Source organism: Equus quagga, chromosome 9, assembly GCF_021613505.1.
Source record: "Equus quagga isolate Etosha38 chromosome 9, UCLA_HA_Equagga_1.0, whole genome shotgun sequence".
In the NCBI taxonomy this organism is placed as follows: Eukaryota; Metazoa; Chordata; class Mammalia; order Perissodactyla; family Equidae; genus Equus; species Equus quagga.
In genome coordinates, this window is record NC_060275.1 from 50,806,233 (window position 1) to 50,830,748 (window position 24,516).

The window sequence follows — 24,516 nt, forward strand, 5'->3', positions numbered from 1 at the left end:
GATACTAAGGATCAGGGCCAGCTAGAAGTATCAGAACCATACCAGCCTTTTGGAGGCTTTCCTCCTTGCCTGGGTGTCTTCTCCTCTGCGATAGCTATTTATGGGATCACAGATTATCCTAGACTGTGAAGAGGGATACTGTGCCCTGGGAAGTGAGGCGTGTCTCAGATCCTGCCAGTCTGAGGAATCTGAATAACTGACTTTACAACCTACAGTCCTGTGCTCTTAAATCAACTTTAAGAATGTGTGCATTTCTTTCCCACTCCCTTCTCCTAGGTATCACAGACTGAGCGAGCTCGTGGAGCATGTATTCCCACTCCTCAGTAAGGAACAGAATTCCGCATTTCCATGCCCAGAGTTCAGCTCCTTCTGCTACTGGCGAGACCCGATCCCCAAAGTGGACCTGGATGACCTGGCCTGAGGTGGCACCTCAGGAGGAGGCCCTCAGTCACTCGCCTGGAGCAAGGGAAAGCGACGGGCGGTTCTGCTGGACAGAGGACACTGGGCTCTCCTCTGAGCCACAGGTGTGGAACAGGACACATGTTACCAGGCAGGCGCTGGCACGGACAGAGAGAGCTCCTGGAGCTGGAGCTGCCGCCCTCCTTTGCCTCCATGGACTTGGCCGGGTCGCAGCTCAGTGCAGCTCAGCGCCCCGGCGGGACAAGTGAGGGAGCTTGGACCTGAGCTTGGAGGCTGGGCACCTGTCACTGGTTCGTCCTCACACATGCTCTGTGTCAAGTTGTATACTGGGTGCTCCTTTAACTGAATAATTTAAAAGGAAGAAAAAAGAAGCTAAATAAGAGTGGACCAAAACATTGCGCAAAGTAAAGTGTTATAATTTCCACTGGGGAATTGAGAGTGTTTCTTTCTAGAGCCAGGGCTTGCTTCAGAGTAGCAGTCAGGGTCCACTGAACTGCTGCAGGCCCAGTTAGTGATGTTGGTCCAAACAGCCTGGGCACGTTCCTTCTGTGGGCTCCTCCTCCCCTGCTACACTGACGCAGGACGGCTGCTCGGCCAGGCCGGGCGGGCCCCCAGGGCCGCTGATCCCAGCCCCACAGATGTGGGCTTCTGGGGAAGAAAATCCTCTTCGGTCATCGCCTCCTTATCTGTGACTACTCCATGATGAGAGACCCTGAAGTAGTGTCTTGGACCTAGCCCGAAGAAACGGGTCTTGCTGAATGTATGCAGTGTCTGTAGAACTGTACTAACAGTGGGAGCTGGTTAAACGACAGAGAACAGCTGTTTTCAGGGAGGCCTTGGAGCTGCAGATGTGCACATGCATCGGCTCCGGCAGAGTCCTTCTCTCTCTGCCTCTGCCTGGTTGTAATGAGCTCGTGTCAGAGTCTGAGCAGACAGCACTAGGGAGGGTTCTGTCCCATGAGCCCCTCCGGAGCTGCGCGAGCCTGGAGAGGTCAAGCTGGGTGCTGACGCCACCTTAGTGAGTGTTAGAGTCAAGAGAGCTGTAGAGGGGAGGCTTTCAGGGGACCAGAAAGGACCAAACCTAGGCCTCGGTCAGTGAGAAGGCAGGGAGCGGAGTCCCAGAGCAGAGAGCGGGAGCTGCCGATACAGGCGCCCCGCTCTGCATGGTTTCCAGTCCCACCTCTGCCTTCCCCTGTGCTTGGACTGGGGGTCTCCTCGTTTTAACGTGCTTCACCCAAAATAATACTGATCTAGAGATGGAGAAATGGGGGTGGTTATTTTTCCAGATTGGAGAGTTGAAATGACTTGTTCAGCATTTTTCCTAGTGCTGTTGGATGCAAAGACAGTGGGAAAGCCCCTGGAACGTAATTCTCGGTGGCAGAAGCTGGAGGCACGTGTTCCCAGAGGTGGAACGATACACGCTTCCTCCAGTGCAAACCTTCCCATCCTAAGTAGTTCAAGGAGAAATTAGTGAATGAGTTCATTTTTGTACAGTAGGTTAGGGAAACTGGGTTACATTTATACAGAGTTCTGCCCAGCTGGTGAATTAGAATCCTAGCAGAGCAGCATCTGTCTGTCTCGTAGATTCCTCAGCATGTTCTCTCCACCGCCTTTGCTTTAGAGGAAGAACGCGAGCTTTCTGTGCTTAACCTGAGCTTCCTAGGGCTTCTTTGCATATGTGCAGTGCAGAAAATCTTGTACACTTTCTGTATTTTTTTTTAGGTTGTCCTTTAAAGAGTTTTTGACGAGACAGTTTCCTTTTCTTCATCAGCTCTTCTCTCTGGACACAGGGGCCTTGTTAGAGTGTCCAACCTAGGAATCAGGTCTCCCTGCCCTGGTTGAGGGTGCTCCCTCTGTCCTGGCGTCCATAAGCACTAGACTTTGTTATTTTGTCACTGCAGATTGATCTGGTGGGTACATGCACTAATTGAGGAGTCGTTTTCCTTCTTTAAAGGAGTCCCTCTGGCTGAAAGTGGATGATTGCTATTACTATTACCATAGTGTTAGGAAAGTATTAAGTTTGTGCTGAAAATCCGTTGCCATTTGGTACAAATGACATTTGTTCTTTCTGTGAAAGAGAGATGCCCTCGAGTGTGTTTGTACACAGACCCTTACGATGGTGAGCGAACGCTGAAGCGTTAGCCTTGAGCTGCCTTCGGTGATGGGCGGGATCCCCGGGAGACTGCAGGCAGATTGGGCTCTTCCAAGCCATTCTCTCGGCTGCCCCACTGCTGACATAGCCATGGCCCATTCCCTCTTTCCAGTTCAACCTGACTTTAGTGTTTGCCTTGATGTCCATGTGCTGAAGCTTGTGCAGCTGTGCTGTCGACACCCACCTCTCCGGCAGGCGTTAGCAAGTACACGTGTGGGCCCAGAGCATGCGAACTCAGCCCCATGTGTGAGTACTGTTTGCTGTGCTTAAAAAGATCTGCATAGTTTTCAACTGGAAAAAGAAAAAACTTACTAGTGTGATATCCTAAAACGAAAGCTGCTGACAATCAGAGGGAGAAGAGCTGAGGAACAACAGCCGGCTGCCTGCCTGGGAAGGACGCGTGCCCTGAGAGACCGCACCCCACCCTGGTGGGGTGCGAGTTTGAAGGTGCAGGCGAGACCTTTTAAAAATAGGTAGAAAGTAAACTCTCTTTTTCTAAGTTGGTGAATACAGACCCTTCCAGGAAATTTTGTCTTTTGCAGTATCATCATATGTACTCTGGGAAGCCTTGTTTTCCCCTGTTTTAGAGCATGCTAGGTTTAATGAAATTGGTTGAAATTAAGTTCTTGTTTAGAGTAAGTGCTCTTTCCAGGTGAAAACTACTTTTTTGGTTTGTTTGGAAGATAAGAAAGGGAGGGGAAACTTTGCTCTTTTAATTTAATAATTACATTCGGTTTATGGTGAAGTATTTGATTATTAGACAGCAATGCCACTAATAAGTTTTAAGTTGTCAGAAATTAATTGTAAACATCAGTACTCTTAGTTATGGCAAAGACAATTGTCAAGATAAATGGCTATTTTGGTGCAGTGTTTGATGTTCGAAACAAAATGTTACAACAATAAACAAATGTAAACTGAATGCATTTGACTCTTTTCTTCAGGGGAGTTAAACCATCTTCTCTATACTCTTGCCAAAAATTGGTAATTTCCATAAATTAGCATTTTGATCTTTCCTGACACTCAAATTTGTCTATAGAAAGGACTTCTTTTTGGTGCTTATTTTTATAAAACCAGACTCCAAAAGTGAGGCTACACCCACAGGAACTAACCTCTCGCTCTGTAGCCTCTGCCAGGAGATGATTCACTCAGACATATGTAGTTTCTGGTTCGTCTCAGCGCTGTCGTCTGGGCTGTGCTCCCCTCCCACCCCTCGGCCCTTCAGGGGTCCCGAGAGTCCTGCTCAGAGCCCTTGCCACCCCACCTTCACTAAACCCTTCTCAGGGTGAATGCCACTTAGCAATCCTGATGTTTGCATCAGCCTAGGAGAGTCAAAGGGATCTTGGATCAAAACACACCCCACATGTTAATTTCATGTTATTTAAATCAGGGCGTTTTTATCCCCTCAGGTTGCTGGGCCCTACCAGATGCAGCAGATGCTGGACACGGCGAATCCCAGCGTCCCTCCTTGCGAGTGTGCCCTGAAGCACGGAAAAGCTTTCATTTCATGCTGCTGCTACGTGACACGATGGCTGGGTGAGAGGCCCAGGTGAAGGGAACGTTGGGAATAGAAAGGAAGGGCTCAAACAGGGAAGTTGATTTTAAAAGAAATGGCTTCTACTCTAAACGGCTTCAGGGAGGAGCAGCGTGCGTCCCATCCCCGGGCTCCGAGAGCCTGTCTCCCTTCTGCCACGCTCTGTGTGTGCCCTCCCTTCTTCCTTCCCGCTGATAGGACAGTAGAGGGAAAACACGTATATACATGTAGAAAGTGGATTTGGATGCATGCAAAGCCACGGTTCAAATCCACGGGCATGGACCTGGGTCTGCCTCTCTGATCACAAATACTCCTTTCCTTTCAAACTGCAAATAGATTGAAACAGTTCAAAAGATGATGGGGTCACTGAGAAAGCTAGATTAATGTGCTAACATGGAAATGATTTCCAATGCAATTTGCACTGATTTGCATTCTTTATTGCTGGTGTTGTTTTGTTGCTTTTAATCATTTAAATGAGGCCATTTGCTAATGTTGCATGTCGGGGGAGACTGTCCCAGTCCTGTCTCTGCGTATCTTAAGAAGTGCCCTGACCTTTTTCTCCGCCACAACTTTATTTTAGAAGTTGTAACCTTGTGCCTGATTAAGTCCTAGGCCTGGTTCGTACGTCTCACTCACGGACGCACAGCTTAAGGGCTGTTGACTTCTGCAAGGGCCTGCTCTGAGTCTCCTGCAGCCCAGAGCTCAGCCAACCTTGCATTTTCTCTCTGTACAAAAGAACGGCCTTTCCCTTCCAAAGATGCCGCCTCCTACCCGGGCTGTGGTCCAGCTTTCGTCCTAGTTTATCATGAAGAAACTGCAGGACCTGCTTAGACTTCATATATTAGCCTATCATGGATACACAAGAGCTGAAATTCACCTTCTTTGGTAAATGAATTGGCAAGATTCACTGAGAGAGGACTAAGTTTTACTTGGTGCCCCAGAGATTTCTCATCTATGGAGTAGAAAAAAAGGAAAATTGTCACTATCTACCTATTTTCTGGTCCCTGTCTTTCTGGCTGAGCATTTGTCCCTTTGGCACTAAGGTCTCTAAGAGGGGCTGTGAGAGCACGAGGACAGCGTGTGTGCGTGTGCCAGCTGGGTCTTCCTGAAGAGGCTCCGCCGCATTGGGGTTTTTTTTTTTTTTTAGAAGATTGGCACCTGTGCTAACATCTGTTGCCAATTTTTTTCTTTTTTCTTATTCTTCTTCTCCCCAAAGCCCCACCACCCCCCGCCCCTGGAACATCGTTGTATATTTTAGCTGTGGGTCCTTCTAGTTGTAGCACATGGGACGCTACCTCAACATGACCTGACCAGCTGTGCCATGTTGGCACCGAGGATCCGAACTGGCGAAACCCTGGGTCACTGAAGCGGAGCGCGAGAACTTAACCACTCGGCCACGGGGCTGGCCCCACGCATTGGGGTTTTTTCCGTGAGTCGTTTCTAGGTCAGCCAGCAGTAACTGCAGCCATGGTTAGCCAGAGCCCCAGCTGGAGAAGCAGAGGATGAGAAGGCCATTCTCCCTCCCCTCCTGGACGGAGAGGTCCAGACTTTAAAATACTACAACAGCAGACCTTCAATACTCGGTCACTGGTCCCTAGCTGAGGAGGGGATGAGGAAGGCTCCTCTCTCAAGTGTCCAGTGGCCACCCTGAAATCTCATTTGCAAACAGTCCTGGAAACTCAAACTTTTACAGCATGAGAGTATCTGGTGGCTTGATTCTAGGCAAAGGACACTGGCTTCTAGCGTCCACATCTTTCCCTGCAGCTCTAGTGGACTTGCCTCCCCCAGTGGCACTTGATTGGCCAACAGATATTACCAACCTGATGAGCAGAGACCACCTGGAGCTAAGGGTCTGCTGAGCCTAGAGGTTTCTGTGGCTGCTGGTAAAGGAGGAACGTGCCTGGGCTTCCCTGGAACAGAACGTGCTCTCCATGGGAAGATTCCTGCTTTTTTCAGATGATCTCAGCTTTCAGTGTGATCAGTTTTATGTTGGGCCTCTTGTTGCCTGGGAACGCAAGAGTTCTTAAAGCCACATCTGCTCTGAGCTGTGCAGAGAGCGAGCTCATTAGCTTGGGCAGCTGCTGATTAGATGGGAATTTTCAGCATCCCCTGGAGGAACGCCTCTTCAGCGGTGGGGACCACATAGGGGCCTTGACCTGCAAGCACATCTGGGCTATCTTTACAAGCAAAAAAACCCCAAGTGTACAGCCTGGATGCTGAGGGGTAGCAGTTGTATGACAGATTAATTTACTCAAGCGTACTTTCTACAGCCATTAACAAAAAGTCAGTTTTTCTGCACTTTCAAACTTTTTATTCTTTTTCTTTTTTTTTTAAAGATTAGCACCTGAGCTAACAACTGCTGCCAATCTTTTTTTTTTCTGCTTTTTCTCCCCAAATCTCCCCAGTACATAGTTGTATATTTTAGTTGTGGGTCCTTCTAGTTGTGACATGTGGGACGCTGCCTCAGCATGGCTTGATGAGCGGTGCCATGTCCACGCCCAGGATCCGAACTGGCGAAACCCCAGGCCAGCGAAGCAGAGCGTGCGAACTTAACCACTCGGCCACAGGGCTGGCCCCACCTTTCTGCACTTTGCTTTTCAGCAACACCTCTCAATCCATAAGGCACCAGACCTAAGTCACTTGAAGTGGTTTTACATCTTTATTGACGCTCCCTGTCTTTGCACTTAAATTGTACATGTCATTCAAGGAGCCCAACACGCAACACAGACAGTCTCTCGTGCATCCCTTCACAGTGGGGCAAAGGCCAGGGTGAACAGTGGGGAGCCAACCCGGGACCCCCGGACTGTAAACTCCAGGTGTCTGTGGTGGCACGTGCCGGTGCAGCACTTCAGTGTTTGAACTCTTCTCCATGCAGTGTAAATAAAGACAGTTGGCGACAGTTTTGCTCTCCAGTAAAGACGAATACCGATTCTCGCCACCCGCCTCCTCTCAGGCCTGCAGCCCAGCAGCTCTTCCTCCTCCATCGGCAGGACTGATCTGGGGTTCACCCCACAGGCCCAGCGCAGGCCCCTCAGGGCAGGGCTCACGCTGACTTGGAGGTGGAAGCTGGGAAACGCAGGGGGAGGACCTGGCTGACAGGCAGGGGCGTTTCCAGCTCTTCAGTTGTCAAGTCAGAGTGACAAGTCAGTGGCTGTGGTGACCACGCGGTTCGCTCCTGCCTGCCGGGGAACTCTAAGGGGTGGTGGCCTCTGCAGCCAGTCAAGGCCTTTATTTGGAGGGAAGTGATGGGACGTCTGCAGAAAACTAGACCAGTGCTCCAGTTACATACATAAACTAATATATTAAAGATTCCACAATCTCATGACTCTCTCCCCATCCCGTTCCCCAGCTGCCCTAGAGGTGGGAAAGGAAAGGATATAAGAAAACCCCACTGAATGTGGAGTACATTTCGTCAAAGTCCGTGTGAGCCAGCCTGCCCCCAGTCACCACGATGTTGACGCCATCTCCTGCCTTCAAGTGCACAATGAGGTGGAATGCTCCCGGGCCCCCACAAGTGTGCAAAGCCCCCTGGGGCCGGTGGTATTCCAGGAATTCTCTCCTGTAGCCAGCTGTGTGCAGCTGGGCCACGCTGGCATTGGAGACAGACAGGACAGCTTCCACATACGCGTCCCTCTCGGGAGTGAGCGTAGCCGTGATCAGGTAGCGCCCGTCGTATGGAGCCGTGAAGATCCCTGGGAGGAGGAAGGGAGACACCTGCATTCACGTGACACCATCACAGACCTTTGTGACAGGTTATCAGTTAGTCCAGATGTAGGGGACCAACCACCTTGGTTGGCCTGGGACTGCCTCAGTTTTAGTGCTCAGCGTCCTGGGCAAACCAGGAGAGTTGGTTACCCTACCTGTAGAAGGCAGGCTGATTCAGGCAGAGGTAACCCTTTTTATATTTGCACCCACCCAATGACAGACCCCCCTTAGCTCACACTGCTCTTTGCCATTGACCCAGTCCTCACTGCCAAACCCACTGTCTTCTGCTAGTAACATCCAGAAGAGGACAAATACTGCAAAACCCTCAGGATTTGGTATAAATAATATAACTCACCCATACCCAGAGCAGGAAAAACCTGCCCCTTACTGTGCATGGTGCAGGGAGAGAATGATCCAGCCTTGCTGGGCGAGCACCCAGTCCCTCTAACATTCCCAGCAACTGGGTTTACCAGCCTTTGTGACACCATGTGCACGGCACGTGCTTCACGAAGACCCAGGGTTGACGCCCAGCCCATGGCCTGCTCCCACCTCACTTAAGGTTTAACGGGGAGGAGGTAGCTGCCCAGATCCTGGTTGCCTCTTGGGAGTTCTCTCCATCATTGAAAGCACCCCAAGGCCAACTTAGAATCAGCCTCACAGCTTGGCTGCTGGACAAAATATCCATGAAACACCCGAGCTGCCTCCTAAGGAGGCAAGACCCAAAAAACCCCCACAAAGCTTCTCACTAATCCAGGCAGAGGCCACAACCAGCCTTCCTTGGGTGGAAGAGCCCGCCTCCCTATGTTGGACCAGAATACAGGTGGCCTCCATTCATGGCCGGAAATAAGCTGCTATTCACTCAGACAGTCACTCACAGGTTCTGGGCCTGGGGAGGCAAGGGAAGTGGTGGTCAGAGGTGGTGAGACGGCATGAGAAGAGGAAATAAGGTTTGTAGATGGATCATTTGCAAAGCAGCAGCAGCTGTAGGTGGCCACATAGCTAGGAGAGTCAGAGCCCACAACAATTCCTGGCAGGAGCAGCCACTACCCAAGGGCTCTGGGGAGGGAGCTAGACCTGGACCACTGACCACAGGTCAAGGCCAGGAGCTAAGAAGGAGTCTCAGGGGCTGGGTCTGCAATCTGCCCTGAAAAATAGTGCAAATGCCAGGCACTGGGCTCCCTCCCACCACTTTTAATAGTAAGTTATCTAAAGTTCCAGGAGCCTTTCCTGAGGCACCTGGGCCCTAAGGACAGACCCACCCAGGCAGTCTGGACTCATGGCCTTCGTCTTCGCTCGGAGACTGCCTGTGGTGAGGCCTCGCTCAGGGCCACCCAGAATTCCTTTACTGAGGACCTGCTCCACGAGAGAGGGGAGGCTGGGCTGGGCATCCCAGGCATGTGAGAGAAATGTGGATCACTGTCCCTGCTTGCAAAGACTACCAGACCTGTCGGAGTGGACAAGCTGTCCCCACCACCAAGGCAGCATGGAGCGAGGGCCCCGGGAGGAAGCCGAACTTGAGCTGAAAGCAGTGTTGCTTCCCACACCCGAGCCTGCCTCTGAGCCTTGGGAGCGGGTTAAAAATGCACAGTCCTGAGCTCCACTCCAATCAGCCTGGAGGACCAGGAGCTCCATTTTTCCAAGTTCTGCAGGTGACCTTTATGCTCGCTAAAATTTAAGAACCACTGTCCTAAGAACAGGTGGGATATATAGCTAGACAGTGGCCAGGGAGGCAAACGTGAGGGCGATGGCTAAAAACCCTGCTGAGAAGGAGCTCGATTCCATCTGTCTCCTGAAATCCACCAGCATCACACGCAGGCAGCCCCTCCCTCGTGGAGGACCCACGAGGGCACGCGGTCTGCTGGTGCTTATTGGCCCAGAGGTCTACTGAGGAAAGGCCCAGACCTTCACATCGCCTGCCTCGGGGCTCTGCCTGATCACCCAGGCACAGCTGAAGCCATGCTTCCCTCAGGGCTGCCAACGGGCCGGCAGGGGGGCACTCCCCTGGGACATCCATGGGCTAGGTGGGGCCCTGACACACCTTCCCTTACACAGGGGACAAGATGCCCACATCTGGCCTGGTGGGAAGGGGGATGACACAGGTGCTGTGAATGGAATCCCAGGCAGACAGCTTAAGTGGTTCTGGTCCAGAGCAGGAGACCAGCACACAGGGCCCAGGCCTCCTGGAGGGATCACTGTCCCATTGCTGGCTCTGTCTATCTGAAGAAGGCAGAGCAGGGCAAGGGGGTGGTCTTGCCTGTCCTGTTCCAGGGTGTTAGGATGATGGTGATACTGAGAAAGAGGGGCACTTGGTGGCTTGGGGAGACAGCTGGGAGGGCCCAGGGCGTGATGGCTGCAGCCAGCACAGCCTTTCTAACAACCTCTTCAAACGAATGGATGATGTCCCCATGGGGAGTGCTGAGGCTGGCATGCTGACCTCAGACTAGAAAATGTCACTGCACACCTGCCCTGCAGCCTGAGAGACAAAATGGGGATGAGCAACACGGCCCATGTCTGTGCCCTGGGCCACACGGGCGCCTCCTCCCAGGCTGGGCTGGCAATGGAGAGCGGGCAGGGCAGTGGCATCTGGAGAGAAGGCTTCCAGGGAGGAGAAGGGGAGCAGGCCCCCTGAGGACTCACCGGTGCTGGGGTTGTACACGTCCCCGTCATTCACCAGCACTTTGTTAAAGAGGACGACGCCTCCATCGCTGGGGAAAGGCTTCTGGGTGAGCCCGGCGGAGAAAGACACCAGAGAAGGCGCTGGAAGCCCTGGTGCAGAGAGAGGACAAGTGTTTGCAGGCTCCCGGGAACGAGCTTGGGGTCGGGGCCTGGGAACCGCAGTGGCCTCACGGCTTTACTTCCCCGGAAAGTGCTCAAGAGCACGGGACACAAACTGCTCCTCACACCCAGGTCCTCCAGCCCCTGTCCCGGGGCGCTCAGGAGCGTGAGCACTTGCTGGGAGTGCACATGTATGAGAACGTGTGTGGGGGTGTAAGAGAGTGTGTGTTGGGGGGCGGGCAGGATGGGGGGCCCAGGAGTAACCCAGGGCACTGCTGACTACTCCAGACCCATACACCCTGTGCAGCGCCCCCTACCCCACCGCGGTCCTCTCGGGAAATTCCAAGAGCTGGGACGAGGCATGAAGGAAAACTCCTTGTCTCAGGATGACTCTGACCCTCTCTGGGGAGCAAACTTCAGGGGGCTCGGTCCCCTGTAGTTGGCAGAGGCCCTGTCCCCGGTGAGTGGGGACAAGCTGGGCTAACAGCGGAGGGAGGAGGCAGGACCCACAGGGGAGGAACAGAGGCTCCAGGGACAGCCGCCCCTGGTCCCTGGGCAAACATACCTGGGGAGGCCACAGGAGGTGACTTGGGGTATCCTGAAAAACCAAATGGGATGGGATGTCAAGCAAAGCCCTCACCAGCCCTCAGTTTTCTGAGCCCCCCTTTCTCCCTGCTCCTCACACTCTATTTCTTAGACACACACAGAGGCCACTCGAGCCACCTTCCTAGAAACAGGCATGGTTGCACCCTGCCGTGCCTGCTCTTCACTAGCCGCTGGAAGACGTCCCTGAGGTTGAGCTGGCGGGGGGGACCATGAGGAAGAAATAGGAGGCGCCAGGGCCTGGGGGCCCAAGCCAGTGGGGAGAAGTCTGCAGACTGAGTCAGGCTCACCCAGGCCAACTACTGCGCTTGCCCTCTGGGAGCACTGTCTGTTCACAGGCTTTGCCCCCAGCTGGGCTGGATGCGGTGTTGGAGGCATTGATACATGGAGGCAGTGGGGGGTGGCCAGGATGGCTGCACAGAGCGACAAACGAAGAGCCCAAGAATATAAGTATCCAAGCACAGTCATTTTGGAAGGCAGCGTACCTGCCAGGGGAGAGCTGGGACTGCAAGGCAGAGGAAAGGGGAGCTGGTGAGAGCAAATGTGTCTCCTTGTCTTCTCAGCAGCGACCCCCCCCCAACACCTGGCAGCTGCTTCAGGGGTCCTGGGTGCCCCAGGCCACCCTTGCTGGTGACTGCGTGCCCGATCATCAGCCTGTCTGACTCTGAGGGGACTGGTTTGCCCTGCCGTATGGGAGCTGACATCACCCGCCTCAAGGACACCATCTGTTTACACGTCATGGCCCTGAGCCTCAGTTTCCTCATCTACAAACAGAGCTAATATCGACTTCGTAGTGCTGTCAGGAGAGCTGTAAGAGACCAAGGACCCAATTTGGTCCTGGCATGCGCTGAGGATCCCATAAATGCTTGCTCCCTCCTCCTCCCTCCTGCCTTACCTGACACCCCGCCCCCCTCAACACACACACACACTGGCACTGCAGTCACAGCTCTCAGGGAGCACTGCCTAGCCAGCAGCGGACCAGGTTCTTTTCCTTCATCCTCACAGTAACTCCCTGAGGTCCTATTCTCATCCTCATTTCGCAGGTGAAGGATAGCTGAACCTTACAGAGCTTAGGAGGCAGCCTGGTCCCAAAGCTTGTGATGACCAGAGCCCTGCGGCCCCCCATTCTGATGTGCGGCTTGTCTTTGCTGCTCCACAAGCTATACTTGCTGCTGGGAAAATCAGCGAGCTGTTCGTAGCACAGGTATTCCAGCCCATGGGACAATTCTACCTTCAGATAGAAGTTACTGCACTGTCCCCGGGGTCCCCTGCCTCTGGGGGTTCGATTAGCATGAACTGGGCCCTCAGGACCTAAGCGCCTTTGGAGAGCTGTTTCGAGCTGACACCCTGGAGGCTGGACCCTGGAGACACACGGGCCCTGCAGCAGCCCCCGAGGCACAGGCGGCCCCCGCAGGGTGTTCTCGCCAGGCTGCGGGCCTTACCTGGGGCTCCTGCAACGCCTTCCGCGCTGGGGACGGGCCGCTGCCCCGTCTGGCCATCCACCCCCTGGGGCAGGCCCCTGCCCGACACGCCCATCCTCCCCGGGGGCCCGGCCTCTCCAGTCTCCATAATGACCCCGGTGGAGCCGGGCAGGAAGGGCAGCCCCGTCCAGCCGGGCCGCAGCGGCGGGGGCAGCGGCGGCGGGGGTCTCTTGGGCAGGACAGGCTGCTGGCCTGCGGGCAGCTGCTGTCCGGGCTCCTCGCTCGGCCTCGGCCGTGGCGCGGGGCTCAGCTTCGGCCGCGGCGGCTCCGTGGGGGCCTCCTCCGGGGCAGAGGGCCAGGGCGCCGGCGGGGCCTTCCCTCTGGGCGGCGGCGGCGCTTCTGAGGGCTCCTCCGCTGAGCATTAGGAAAATGAAAAGAAATGCAGAGTTAAAAACCCGCAGACGCCTGCGCAGCCACAGACCCCTCTGTGAGACTCCCTAGGCGAGGCTCCGGGACAAGGGCTGTGCTTGGGTGGCTGTCCCTGTAGCATTGAGGACGTTGTGGGCACTGCCCCACCAGGACATACAAGAGCAGCCACCACAGCGTGGGGACAGCCTGCCTCGCATCTTCAGAAGGAGCCGTGGGCTAGTGGGGACCCCCTGCCCAGAGAAGGGGGATTCTCAGCCTCTTTCTACACGATGGTTGCTCTCCCCAAAACAGCATCCTTCTCGGGTCCAGAGCCCTAAACTTCCTGTTTCACTGCATGATGATACCACGGATGGATCACCAACTACTGAAAGGGACCTGCTGCCACTCACGACCTTGCCTTCTCTCAAACAAGCTTTTCAGGGTGGGTCACTGTGGATGGCTTCACCAGCTGAGAGCCTACCCCGTGCAGACACCACGGCCACCCAGCTGCTGGGAACTCAGGCGCCTCTGCAGCAGGCACAGGCCCCAGAGGAGCAGAGCGCCCCACGCCTCTGCCACAGCCTTGAGATCACCAGCTGAGGGAATTTCCACTGGAGGAACCTCCTGATTCACACTTCCCCGCCCTCTTGGGATGGCGCTGTGACATGGCTGCGGGAAGCTGCCGCCCTTTCCTCCTATGAGTACGTTCCTGGAACTAGCCTTCCAGGAAGCCCTCCTGAAGGCCCTTGAGGCATCTAAAAATAACCGGGGCGGGGCCATACCACCCTCAAAAGCCAAACCCCATCCACCGCCTCAATCCCTATGGTGCCCGCGGTGTCCAGGCTCCCTAACTATAAAAACGATGTCCAGGCAAAATCAGTGACTGCATTTTGACCCGCTGTCTGGTTTTGTTTTAAACCTTGTGAACATAACTCTGGCAGTTCAAACAAATGCCCCTCCTCCACCCACAGAGCCAGGCTGCTGGCCCACCTCCAGCCCCAGAGGAAGGTTATTTCTCACACAGCCTTTCCTGACCAGTGCTCCATCAGAGGATTGAGCCCTATAGAGAATGACATGAGTGATGATGACTGTCTCAATTCTCCCCAGGATGACACAGGGCTGACACCCTTCTAGATGCAGAGAGAATTCAGCTCACTCCATACAATGGACTGGCATCAGATCTTCTCTTCAGAACCCTGATTGAGAAGGGCCAGCTTAGACAGAGAAACTGAGGCAGAGGGAGTCCAGACATGGTGACACCAGCCGCAGTGGAGGACAGGAGTGAGACAACAGGGTGAAAACACAAAGTCAAAGTCTGCACACTGAATTAGGAGGCTCCCAGCCCCCTTCTCCTGCTCAGCTCCCAGGACACTTGCTTATCCCTCAGGCTGGAGGTAGGAGAATTCTTCAGACTGACCACGGTGAAGCCCACAGGCGTGAAACTCCATCTAGTGCCTCACCTTCAAATGTGAACCACAGTCAAGACCACAGCAAGGAAAGCCTGCAATATAAAGACAGAGAACCAAACAAGGCATCCAACCAAGCAACAGAAAGAAGAACCAGACACAATGCAAGAAGACAAAGATGTAAAACCCTCAGAGAAATAGAAGACGCTGCATCCAAGATGCAGGAGTAGATTGCTATAAAAAAGGTGTAACCAGAGAATAAGAATGAGCCTTTGCAGATTGAAAATATGCTTGCCAAAGTAAGGAAATTCATTGAAATAACTGGTAGATAGGTCCCGGCCCAGTGGCACAGCGATTAAGTACGCACATTGCACTTCAGCAGCCCAGGGTTCACCGGTTTGGATCCCAGGTGCGGACATGGCACTGCTTGGCAAGCCATGCTGTGACAGGCATCCCACATATAAAGTGGAGAAAGATGGACATGGATGTGAGCTCAGGGCCAGTCTTCCTCAGCAAAAAGAGGAGGACTGGCAACAGATGTTAGCTCAGGGCTAATCTTCCTCAAAAAAAGAAAGAAACAAAGAACTGGTAGATAAAACCAAGGAAATCTTTCAGAAGGTAGAATAGGAAGCCAAAATGATGGACAATTAGAAGGAAACCATAAGGAAGTTAGAAGGTCAATTCAAAAGTCTCTCCTGAAGAAAAGATCAGAAAAACTGGGGCGGAGGCATGATGAGGTGGTAAAGAGAGAATTATCAAATACACACATACAATTTCTCAGAATTGAAGAAAATGAAAGATCCCAGCACAATTATTGAATAAAAGACTCAAACCATGGCACATTCAGAACACTGAGAAAAGAAAGAACATCCTACAGGCTTTCAAGAGGAAAAATTTAAAAGTGACTGTGAATCAGAAGGACATCCTCAGGCTCCTCAACCACATACTGGAACCTGGGACACAAGAGAACACTGCCTTCAAACTGTGAGCGAATATCACTGTTGACCTTGAATTCTACACCCAGCCAAAATAGCCATCAATTATGAGACTAAAATAAAGATATCTTTAAAAAAAAAATTCTCTCAAGAATCCTTTCTTAAAAAGCACCTGGAAAATGTGCTCCACTGAAACAAAAGAGTAAACCATGAAAGAAGGAAACACATAGTAAAGAAAAGGGAAATGTTCAAGAAATTTCCAGGATGGCAGTCAAAGAAGTTTCAGATTGAAAGCCTTACGGCGAGTCTAGAGAATCAGCAGTCCAGACTGGATCCAGAAGAGAGAACTCCAGGAGGGGGGTCACTCATTTTAAAAGATGGAGCCGACAAATGACCTGATACTCTTTATGGCATAGAAAACTGGACTGTGAGAGTGTTGGAGGGTGGGAAGAATCCGAGATAGAATAGAATCCATAAAATCTAATACACTCATACGTAATAACGCAACCTACTACTAATTCACGGAAATGCAAAACAAAAAGCTCATAATAGCATCAGTGTTGACTCTTGGTTTCTGTGGTACAACTCTATTGGGGCTTGGGGAGAGGGCAGTAGGGGAGCTAGGAGAGAGCCAAATATATAGGCTAATGCCTCAGCTGATACGTATTAATATATACAATATCTGACCACTATATGTAATATCTATAGAGAGAGATATCTAAAGCTAATAAATCAATTTAGAAATATGGAGGCCAGTATCAGGGAAGACAGAGCTGAAAGCCACAGTTGCTGCCTCTGGGGAGTGAGAAGGGCGATGGGGAGAAGTAGGGGCAAGGGGCTAGTTTTCATTATAAGCTTCTCAGTACTGTTTATTTTTATAAAATGTAATTGTAGAAGACACCCACTGAGGGCCTGTGTCTACCCTTTCCCCTCCAATCCAGGCATGCTTGAGTCCGCCCCCTGTTTTCCTTCTCTTTCCTCCTCTTCTTTTGATACCACCCTCCCCCACAAGTTGTCCCTCCTCTCAGGGCACAGCTTCCGCAGGAGCCCCACCTCCCTTCTCTTCTTGGCTTTGCTCCACCCACATCACTCTGCTCTGCTCAGGCTCTTTCCTTCCTCCCAACCGGCTCCTTCCTTACAGCCCAAGTTTAGGTGTCTCCGTCCAAAAGTTAAAAATAAATACTTCTCCTCAGTCCTACAACCCTCAGTGAATTCGTTGGCAAACTGCCTTAAAATAGCAAAGTACAAGCCCCTCAGACTGGTTCTTCTTTTCTTACCAAACCCCACCAAACTCCAAACCAACTCTCTTTCTCTGAAACCCACCATCATTCTCCCAGTCACCTCATTCAGGCGCTCAGAGTCCTACTTTACCCCTCCCTCTCGTTTATCACTCACACACACAGCCCCCACTCCTCAATCTGTTGCTAAGTCCGGCTGATTCTAATTCTGAAATATTTTTGGCTCTTGCTTCCACACCTTTTTCAGATTGCGCTTTAGAGAGCATTCTAGTAATTTCTTTTCCTCCCCAAAGCCCCAGTACATAGTTGTATATCCTACTTACAAGTCCTTCTAGTTCTTCTGTGTGAGCTGCCACCACAGCATGGCTACTGACAAACGTGTGGTGTGGTTCCATGACTGGGAACCGAACCCAGGCCGCCAAAGCGGAGCCCACTGACCTTTAACCACTAGGCCATCAGGGCTGGCTCAGGAGCATTCTAGTCATGTTATTCCCTGCTCAAAAGTCATCAGTGGTTTTCCACTGCTCAAAAAATCACATCGGGGGGCTGGCCCCCATGGCTGACTGGTTAAGTTTGCGCACTCTGCTTCGGCAGCCCAGGGTTTCCCGGTTCAAATCTTGGGCACAGACATGGCACCGCTCATCAAGCCATGCTGAGGTAGCATCCCACATGCCACAACTAGAAGGACCCATGGCTAAAAATACACAACTATGTACCAGGGGGCTTTGGGAGAAAAAGGAAAAATAAAATCTTAAAAAAAAAAAATCACATCGGATCTCCTCCAGCTGACATCCAAGCCCCACGGCCTGCCTCATTTCCGGCCGCCTTTGGTACCCTTGCTGGTCCCGGCTCTCATCTGACCTTCCCTGTCTTCAAGCCTTTGCTTGTGTTGTTCACACTCCCTAAGATGGCCTCTTCCGGCACCCACACGGACAGAAACACGCCCTCCCTGGGTCCCAGTTCAGACACGGCCCCCTCTGTGAAGCCATCGTGGATCTGCCCGGTTGGGCTTGAACTATCCTGCCTCTGAGCCAAGGAGCCCTAGGGGCCTCTAAAGGCTCCTTCAGTTTTTTATGTCTTTCCTTTCTTGCTGGATGATGAGCACTTGAGAACAAATTTTAATGATCTTTTATCCCCAGGGCTTGGCACAGGGCTGGCACATGACATTGAGATGTTTAAATGTTTGGTGAGTGAAAGAAGGCTGGAAGTATGGCAGGTATTATGGGCCACATCCTAATTCCTGCCACCCATTAAATTGGGCACCCAAATTTGGCCAACAATCATTGCCATTCTGGGGTCCAATAGGGCAATGCTGGTACACAGGGACGTTGATGGGTCTCTCTTTCATATTTATCACTCCCTCAACACCAGGCCTGTCATACCAAGTGGAAAGCAGAGAGAAAAGAATGGACAATTATAGTTGTCCCCCCTTATCCGTGGGGGATACGTTCCAAGACCCCCAGTGGATGCCTGAAACCGCAGATAGTACTGAACCCTGTATATATTATGTTTTTTCCTATACAAACATACCTATGATAAACTTTAATTTATAAATTAGGCACAGTAAGTAATTAACAACAATAGCTAATAATAAAGTAGAATAACACACTAATAAAAGTTATGTGAATGTGGTCTCTCTCTCTCTAAATATCTTTTATGTACTCACCCTTCTTCTTGTGATGGTGTGAGACAATAAAATGCCTATGTGATGAGAAGTGAGGTGAGTGATGCAGGTATTGTGATGGAGTGTTATTTTTGGACCACAGTTGACTGCCAGTAACTCAAACCACAGCAATGGAAGCCGCGGAGAAGAGGGGCTGCTGTATACTGCTTGGGCCAAATATCCTCCATAATCTCCTTGGGGAGTCCATCCATGAGTCCCATGGAGAAGTGACTGCTCCAAAACGTCCCTCAGATCACAGCAAAGACGGCAACGAGAGAGGGACATTGGATCTGGATCGTTGCCACAGCCCCTGCCTCGCCAGCTCACGCTCGCTCCACAGCCCCTGCCTCACCAGCTCACGCTCGCTCCACAGCATCATGTGGTGTTTCAAATGCATACATTTATTACAAAGTTGTAACAAAGACTGGATAGCATTTTGCTCGTTCTGGGAAGATAACCTCTGGCAGTTGATGGCTTTCTGAACGGAACATATGTTTCTAATTCAGATAGTGACCACTTGAATTGAGTTCTTCATAAGACCCCATTGTTGCTGCCCGTGCATTTAACTCGTGAGGAGTGGCAAGGAAGGGTCAGCACTGGCTCTTGTCTGGGAACCTGCCCCATGGACCGGTCCCGACACCTACATGTGGCCTGAGGCCACCATGAGCGGTCAGCCAAGCAACAGCCTTACCACGGGTGGACCTGACACCAGGTCATGAAGACCACTTCCTGGCCTTTAAAGTTCTTATTAAAAGGCAATTTCAACCTTACTAAAACAAAGACCGGGCTAAGAAAACCTCCAGTAATCCCTGAGGCTGATGTGCTGACAACACGCCATCTTCCAGTTGATTAAGGCTCTCACTCCGTGGACAGGAGCCTGGGTTGTCTGTCTCCTCCCGCAGCCGAAGTGGGGCCAGCTGCACTGTAAATCTAAACTGCAAAAATTAAGGTCCCTTAGCGTGTGCCTGGCAATGTGGTGGTGTCTTGTAACAGAGAAAGAGGCTGCAAGGGGCAGACACTTGCCTCAGATGTTAGAGTCTGTGTCCGAGCCTGGCTGTGGGGAAGTGCTGGAACCCAGAGTTATCACAGCCTCGTCCATTAGGCAGGCTCACCCTGCAGCACCCCTGGCCACCAGGCAGAACTCGGTGCCAATAGGATGAAAGGATGAGAGCGGGTGTACTTCCCTGATGGTAACAGGCTGGGCAGGTGCGCAGTGCAGTTCATTCGAGTCCAGTCCAGGGGGAATCTGATCTGCCTGGGATCTGGAGGGTGTGCCTGCAGACCAAATGCAGCAGCTATAGAAGTATTTTAAAGACATCAATCAAGACTTCTGATTTTAAAGATCCATCGAAATGCTGACATACAGCGCGCTAAGTGGATGGATGTAGATGTTTTCACGGTCGACTGCCACACTGCGAGACAAAGCTCAGTTCCCGGAATAGCCTCATGCCATCAGTGACAGGTATGAGAAATGCCTGAGTCATCAGGAGCTTCACAGGAACTTCAGAGGAAGAGAGAAAGGCGCTTCTTGAGAAACAGTTGCTGATCTTCCTGCAGGAAGGCTGAGGGAAGAGCGGAACAGGATGCGCGCCCCTCAGTGGAGGACACGCAGGCACGTGAAAGGATTCTCAGGACTGAGGAGACGATCCACAGAACACCTGAACTGTTCTCCTGACGACATAGGGAGGGAAAATGTATTCACTGGAATGGTTACTGTGAGCAAATGGCAAGCTAAATGCTGCCTTCAGCTTTGGCTGGAATGAAGAGAAAAATATCCTTCAAGCACGTAGGAGGGAGCGCTGTGCTGGTTATAACAGAAGGGCCACATCGACTCTTCCTTGAGAGGGCAGAGCAAGAAAATCAGTCCAGACAGGACCACACAGAAAGCCCATGGAATCGGGCTAAACAGGGAAAATGGGTCTACATTTCTGAGACATGCAACCTAGAGAACCCTGAAACATAGGTCCGGCTTTAGTGGTGTGCGTTACAATCTGTGGCAATGCATTTGAAGTGGAAGGTAATTTGCAATCACTGAATCAGAGAGGGGGTCCTCCCTAGCTGAGCATCAGCATCCCATGGGAATTTTTTTGTTGGTAGAAATTCCTAAGCTGATTCTAAAATCTATATGGAAATGCAGAGAATCTATGCTTCCTGATTTTAAGACTTAGTGGAAAGCTGCAGTAATCAAGATGTAAGGAGAGACATCAACAACTGAAACAGAATAGAGTCTGTAACTGGCCTCAATCACACACAGCCCACTTCTGTTTGTGGTGCAAGGTCAAAGTCGGTGATTTTATTCTTTCTCCTCTCCTCACCTGCCTGCTTCTCCCCTGCTTTCAGGGCACCCCTGGCCAGGGGCGGTTGTATCCTTCCTTCCACTTCCCAGACCAGAGCTAGAGGTTTTTTAATTTCAAATTTAATTACAAATTCCTGGTCTCACCTCCTCCCTGGTGAGCAGGAACCTCCTGAGTGAGCTCAGGAGTCATTTTTTTAAAGCTCCCAGAGGATTTTTGCACGGAGCCATGAGAGAGCTCAGCTCTCAGGACCCCGCAGTTCTAAATTCACCGTTAAGATGGAGAAAATCGGCTGCTACTTACACCCACTAAAGAGCATTACAAAAACCAGACGTCCACAGGGTGACAGTGCTTAGTGTCAGGAGTCAGCATGGTCTGAGCGTGTGCAGTTGGCTCGCCTCTCTATATTTGTAAAACTCTGACTTCGTCCGTCACACTATCTTGGACCTAAACAGGCCCCAAACTCAGCCGATTTAAGTTGAGGGCCAAAACTGTCATCACATTGGCATCAGGCCACTGTTCCCCTGGCCAGGCTTTATGGTAATACTTATTTGAGAAATCCGTGCTTTTTCATTCTCACAGCAAAGCTTAAATTAAGCAACTTGATAAAGATGGAATTCTTAAATCTGCAACACGCCTAAATGAAATGTTGTTATTAATATAAAGTACTATGAGAAATGACCCTAAGACATAAGCAAAAGAGATGGGAAATTTGAGAAAGGAAGCTATTGTCATGAGAGTATGTTCAAACGATATTGTGGCATCCAGGCAGGCATGTCCCTTCTTGGAACGGTGATATGGGGAAGAGAGCTTCCTCGATGCACAGAAATAGTCCTCTGCCCACCATCTTGGCTCAGCAGGAGCCCCAGGTTTCTCAACACCAGGAACTCCCTTCTCCCCCAACTGTGAGAGGAACAGTTGGATCCAGCTGGGCTCCACAGCTGGGCAGATCGGGACAAGGCTGGGACGGGCGTCAGCGTCTGAGGCTTCAGCCTGCTCCAAGCTGTTGGTGACGCTGCAGTGCCAGCCGGGCAGAAAGGGAGGGGGCGCTGCTGAGAAGGTGTGAAGGCCGGTGCCCCCGCCATCTGTGACAACGGGAGCCAGTGTGTCCAGGCACAGAGGGCCAAAGCCTTCTGGCCACATCAGACAGAAGAACAAAGGACTCATGAACCTCCCCGTCATTTGGAACCTAATTTATTCCTCAGTGCCAAGCTTCTCAAAGTATTTGGACATGAATCCTGAACGCTAGGACGGGAAGATATCTAGGCTTCGTGCACTTTCTACCTGACCCCCAACTGAGAAAAGAAGAAAAAGAAAGAGGAAGAGGGTGAAACCCCTGTCTGGCCATCTAGAGCATTCCTCAGAGCAGCCACGAGCCTGACCCCTGGGAAATCCATCCTGCGCTGCCCTGTGGACAGACCCGCTCTCACTCCTCTGAGGGTGGAGGCCTGGGGGCTTGTAGGAAGAGAAAGGGGAGAAAGTTCTGCCAGGAGCAGAGTGAACATCCAGTATAGGGGCCCAGGGGGTAATAGTAGAAGTAATATTTACTGAGTGATTACCAAGGGCCAGGCACTATTCAATACTCCACCACTTAGGAATATTAATCATCACACCAACTTTTTGAGGTATTATTATTATAATTTCCAATTAGTAGATGCAGAAAGCAAGGCATTACGTAGATAACTTGCCCAAAGTCACAGAGAAAGTATGAAGCAGCTGGGATTGCAAACCTGGGAAATAATAATCACTTCCTAGCTCAGAATTCTCCAATATTTTCTCATGATACTTAAGATCCAAATCCTATATCAGAGCCTATAAAATCCTACACAATCTGGTTCCTTCTCCTCTTTGACCTAACCACCTATGCCTCTCCCACTTGCTCACAGACTTGATCAAACTGGCATCCTGAGTTTCAAACAGGGCAAACTCATTCCTGCCTCAGGGCCTTTGAACATACTGTGGAACACTTTTCACACAGATCTCTGCAGGGCTCACTCCCTGATCTTATTCATGTCTCTGTTCAAATGACATCTCCACTGAGCAGCCCTCCTTGACCACTCATCCAATATATACTCTCCCATTCTCTATCACCTTCCTCTGCTGTATCTTTCCTCACACATTGATCACTAGCTGTAATCCAATTGTTATTTGCTTGGCTATGCATCTTCTGAATTCCCCACTAGAGTGTAAGATGCATGAGGGCTGACACTCCAGCACTAGACACAACTCAGTAAATGTTTGTTGAAGGAATGAGTGGGTGGGAGTGTACCGGGGCCAGGAGAGGGTATCACACTTACTTTACTGAGCTGAGGGTGAGACAGTGAAGAACATACAATGGTTCTTCACCTTGTGGAAGTCAGGGACCTCTCTGAGCCTGCATGAAAGTCATGGACCTTTTGTCCAAAAATATAACCAAACACTTGCATATAATCTCAAGAATCCCTTTTAAACCACAGGGAAGAACATTGCACTAATGGGAGGGATAGCACAGAGACTTGCATCTATTTGAGCATCAGCTGAATCCCCTTCTGTGCCCCCACTGGCTGCCTCCTGGATAATTCAGCCCCACTTAGGGATGCTTCTGAAGGAAAGAACGTGATCTGTGAACAGGGCAGTGGACTGAGTAGAAACCCCAGGGTCTGCATCCCTGGTCCAGCAATCTGGTTACTGGCTACGGCACACTGCATATGCATCCTCACCTCTGGACCTTTGCTCACTGTGGGAGATAGGATGACTAGCATTAATACTCCTTGCCTCCTGACACACACAAGCCACATCACCCTTCAAGAGCTGACTTGCTTTGACCAGTGGAATATGCAGAAGGGACACCATGCCAGCTCCAGGCCTAGCCAGAAAGGGGCCCAACAGCTTCCACTTTCCCTTATGAGCCAGTTGCCACGTAATAAATCTGAGGACCCTGAGACCACCGTGCTGTGAGGAAGCCCAAGTTAGCCACGTGGAGAGAGAGAAAATGGTCATGTGGAGGAACCACAAGGCATGAGACATGTGACTGAAGTCTCCCTGGACCTTCCAGCCCAGCCGGGCCCAACCGCCAGCTGATTGCAGCCAAGTGGGTAACTCAAGCTGATGCCAAATGGAGCGGAAGAACCGCCAAGCCAAGCCCTGCCCGAGTTCCTGACCCATAGAATAATGGAAGATAATACATCTTTTGTTGTTTTAAGCCACCAAGATTTGGGGTAGGCTGTCACACATCAATAAATAACTGATCCCTTCACACCAACTCCTCACCAGGTACGCCCTCCACTCCTGCTTTTCTGAACCTACCCATCCTCAATTATTAGCTCTAGTAATACCTCCTTCCAGAAGTTTCTCGTATCACTCCACCTCAACCCCTCACCCTGCCAGCCTCTGAACTCTCAACCAAATCAACCGTGAAGGCTTGGCTCAGGGGCACCATCCTCTGAGAAGCCCCCACCCAACTTCCACAGCGGCCACAGGTGCTTCTCCACATGCCCAATGTGCCTATGCACACTCCATTCCCATGACCATCTGGCTGCTTGCTGGTTCCCCCTCAGACTGTCACTGTCATATACATTGTCATCCACATACTCCATACACACAGCTCAGACCTACCACACAAGAGGAGCTCAATAAGATCCTATGAACTAAAAGAACAAACCCCACACTACTCAGTGGACCTTTGCGTACCATCTCATTCATTCGCTCTGAAGACCTGTGTGTCTCTTTACCACTGTGATGGAAAATGCCTTAAGAATGAGGATCGTGCTACTCGTCTCTACATCCCTCACAGAGTCTTGCACTTAGTAGGCACTCAATAAATGTTCTGTTGACTTTTAACTGGTCAACGAGTGACTTTCACTGTGACCTTAACTCCAGATTCGCCCATGGACCTCTGATACTCAGGCTCCAGATCTCCTAGACTTGGATGCCATACAAGGACGGACAAGGCTCTGCTTGGTTATTTTTGGCTCTTTTCAATCAAC

General features: G+C 51.3%; 2 protein-coding genes across 5 annotated transcripts in view; one reads left to right on the top strand and one right to left on the bottom strand.

Annotated features, from left to right (window-relative positions):
* Nucleotides 1-3,491, top strand: part of LPIN2 (lipin 2) — an 88,338-nt gene extending 84,847 nt beyond the window's left edge. For all 4 annotated transcript variants that reach the window (XM_046671493.1, XM_046671494.1, XM_046671492.1 and 1 more), the window contains one exon: nucleotides 277-3,491. In XM_046671493.1, the coding sequence (XP_046527449.1) occupies nucleotides 277-421 (145 nt within the window). In that variant the 3' untranslated portion in view covers nucleotides 422-3,491. The remainder of the gene's footprint in view (nucleotides 1-276) is intronic.
* A 3,257-nt stretch (nucleotides 3,492-6,748) lies between these two features.
* Nucleotides 6,749-24,516, bottom strand: part of EMILIN2 (elastin microfibril interfacer 2) — a 50,752-nt gene continuing 32,984 nt past the window's right edge. The window contains exons 5-8 of the mRNA XM_046672159.1: nucleotides 12,629-13,021; nucleotides 11,149-11,181; nucleotides 10,446-10,574; nucleotides 6,749-7,795 (exon numbers count right to left, since the gene is read on the bottom strand). Coding sequence (XP_046528115.1) covers nucleotides 7,458-7,795; nucleotides 10,446-10,574; nucleotides 11,149-11,181; nucleotides 12,629-13,021 — 893 coding nt within the window. The 3' untranslated portion in view covers nucleotides 6,749-7,457. The remainder of the gene's footprint in view (nucleotides 7,796-10,445; nucleotides 10,575-11,148; nucleotides 11,182-12,628; nucleotides 13,022-24,516) is intronic.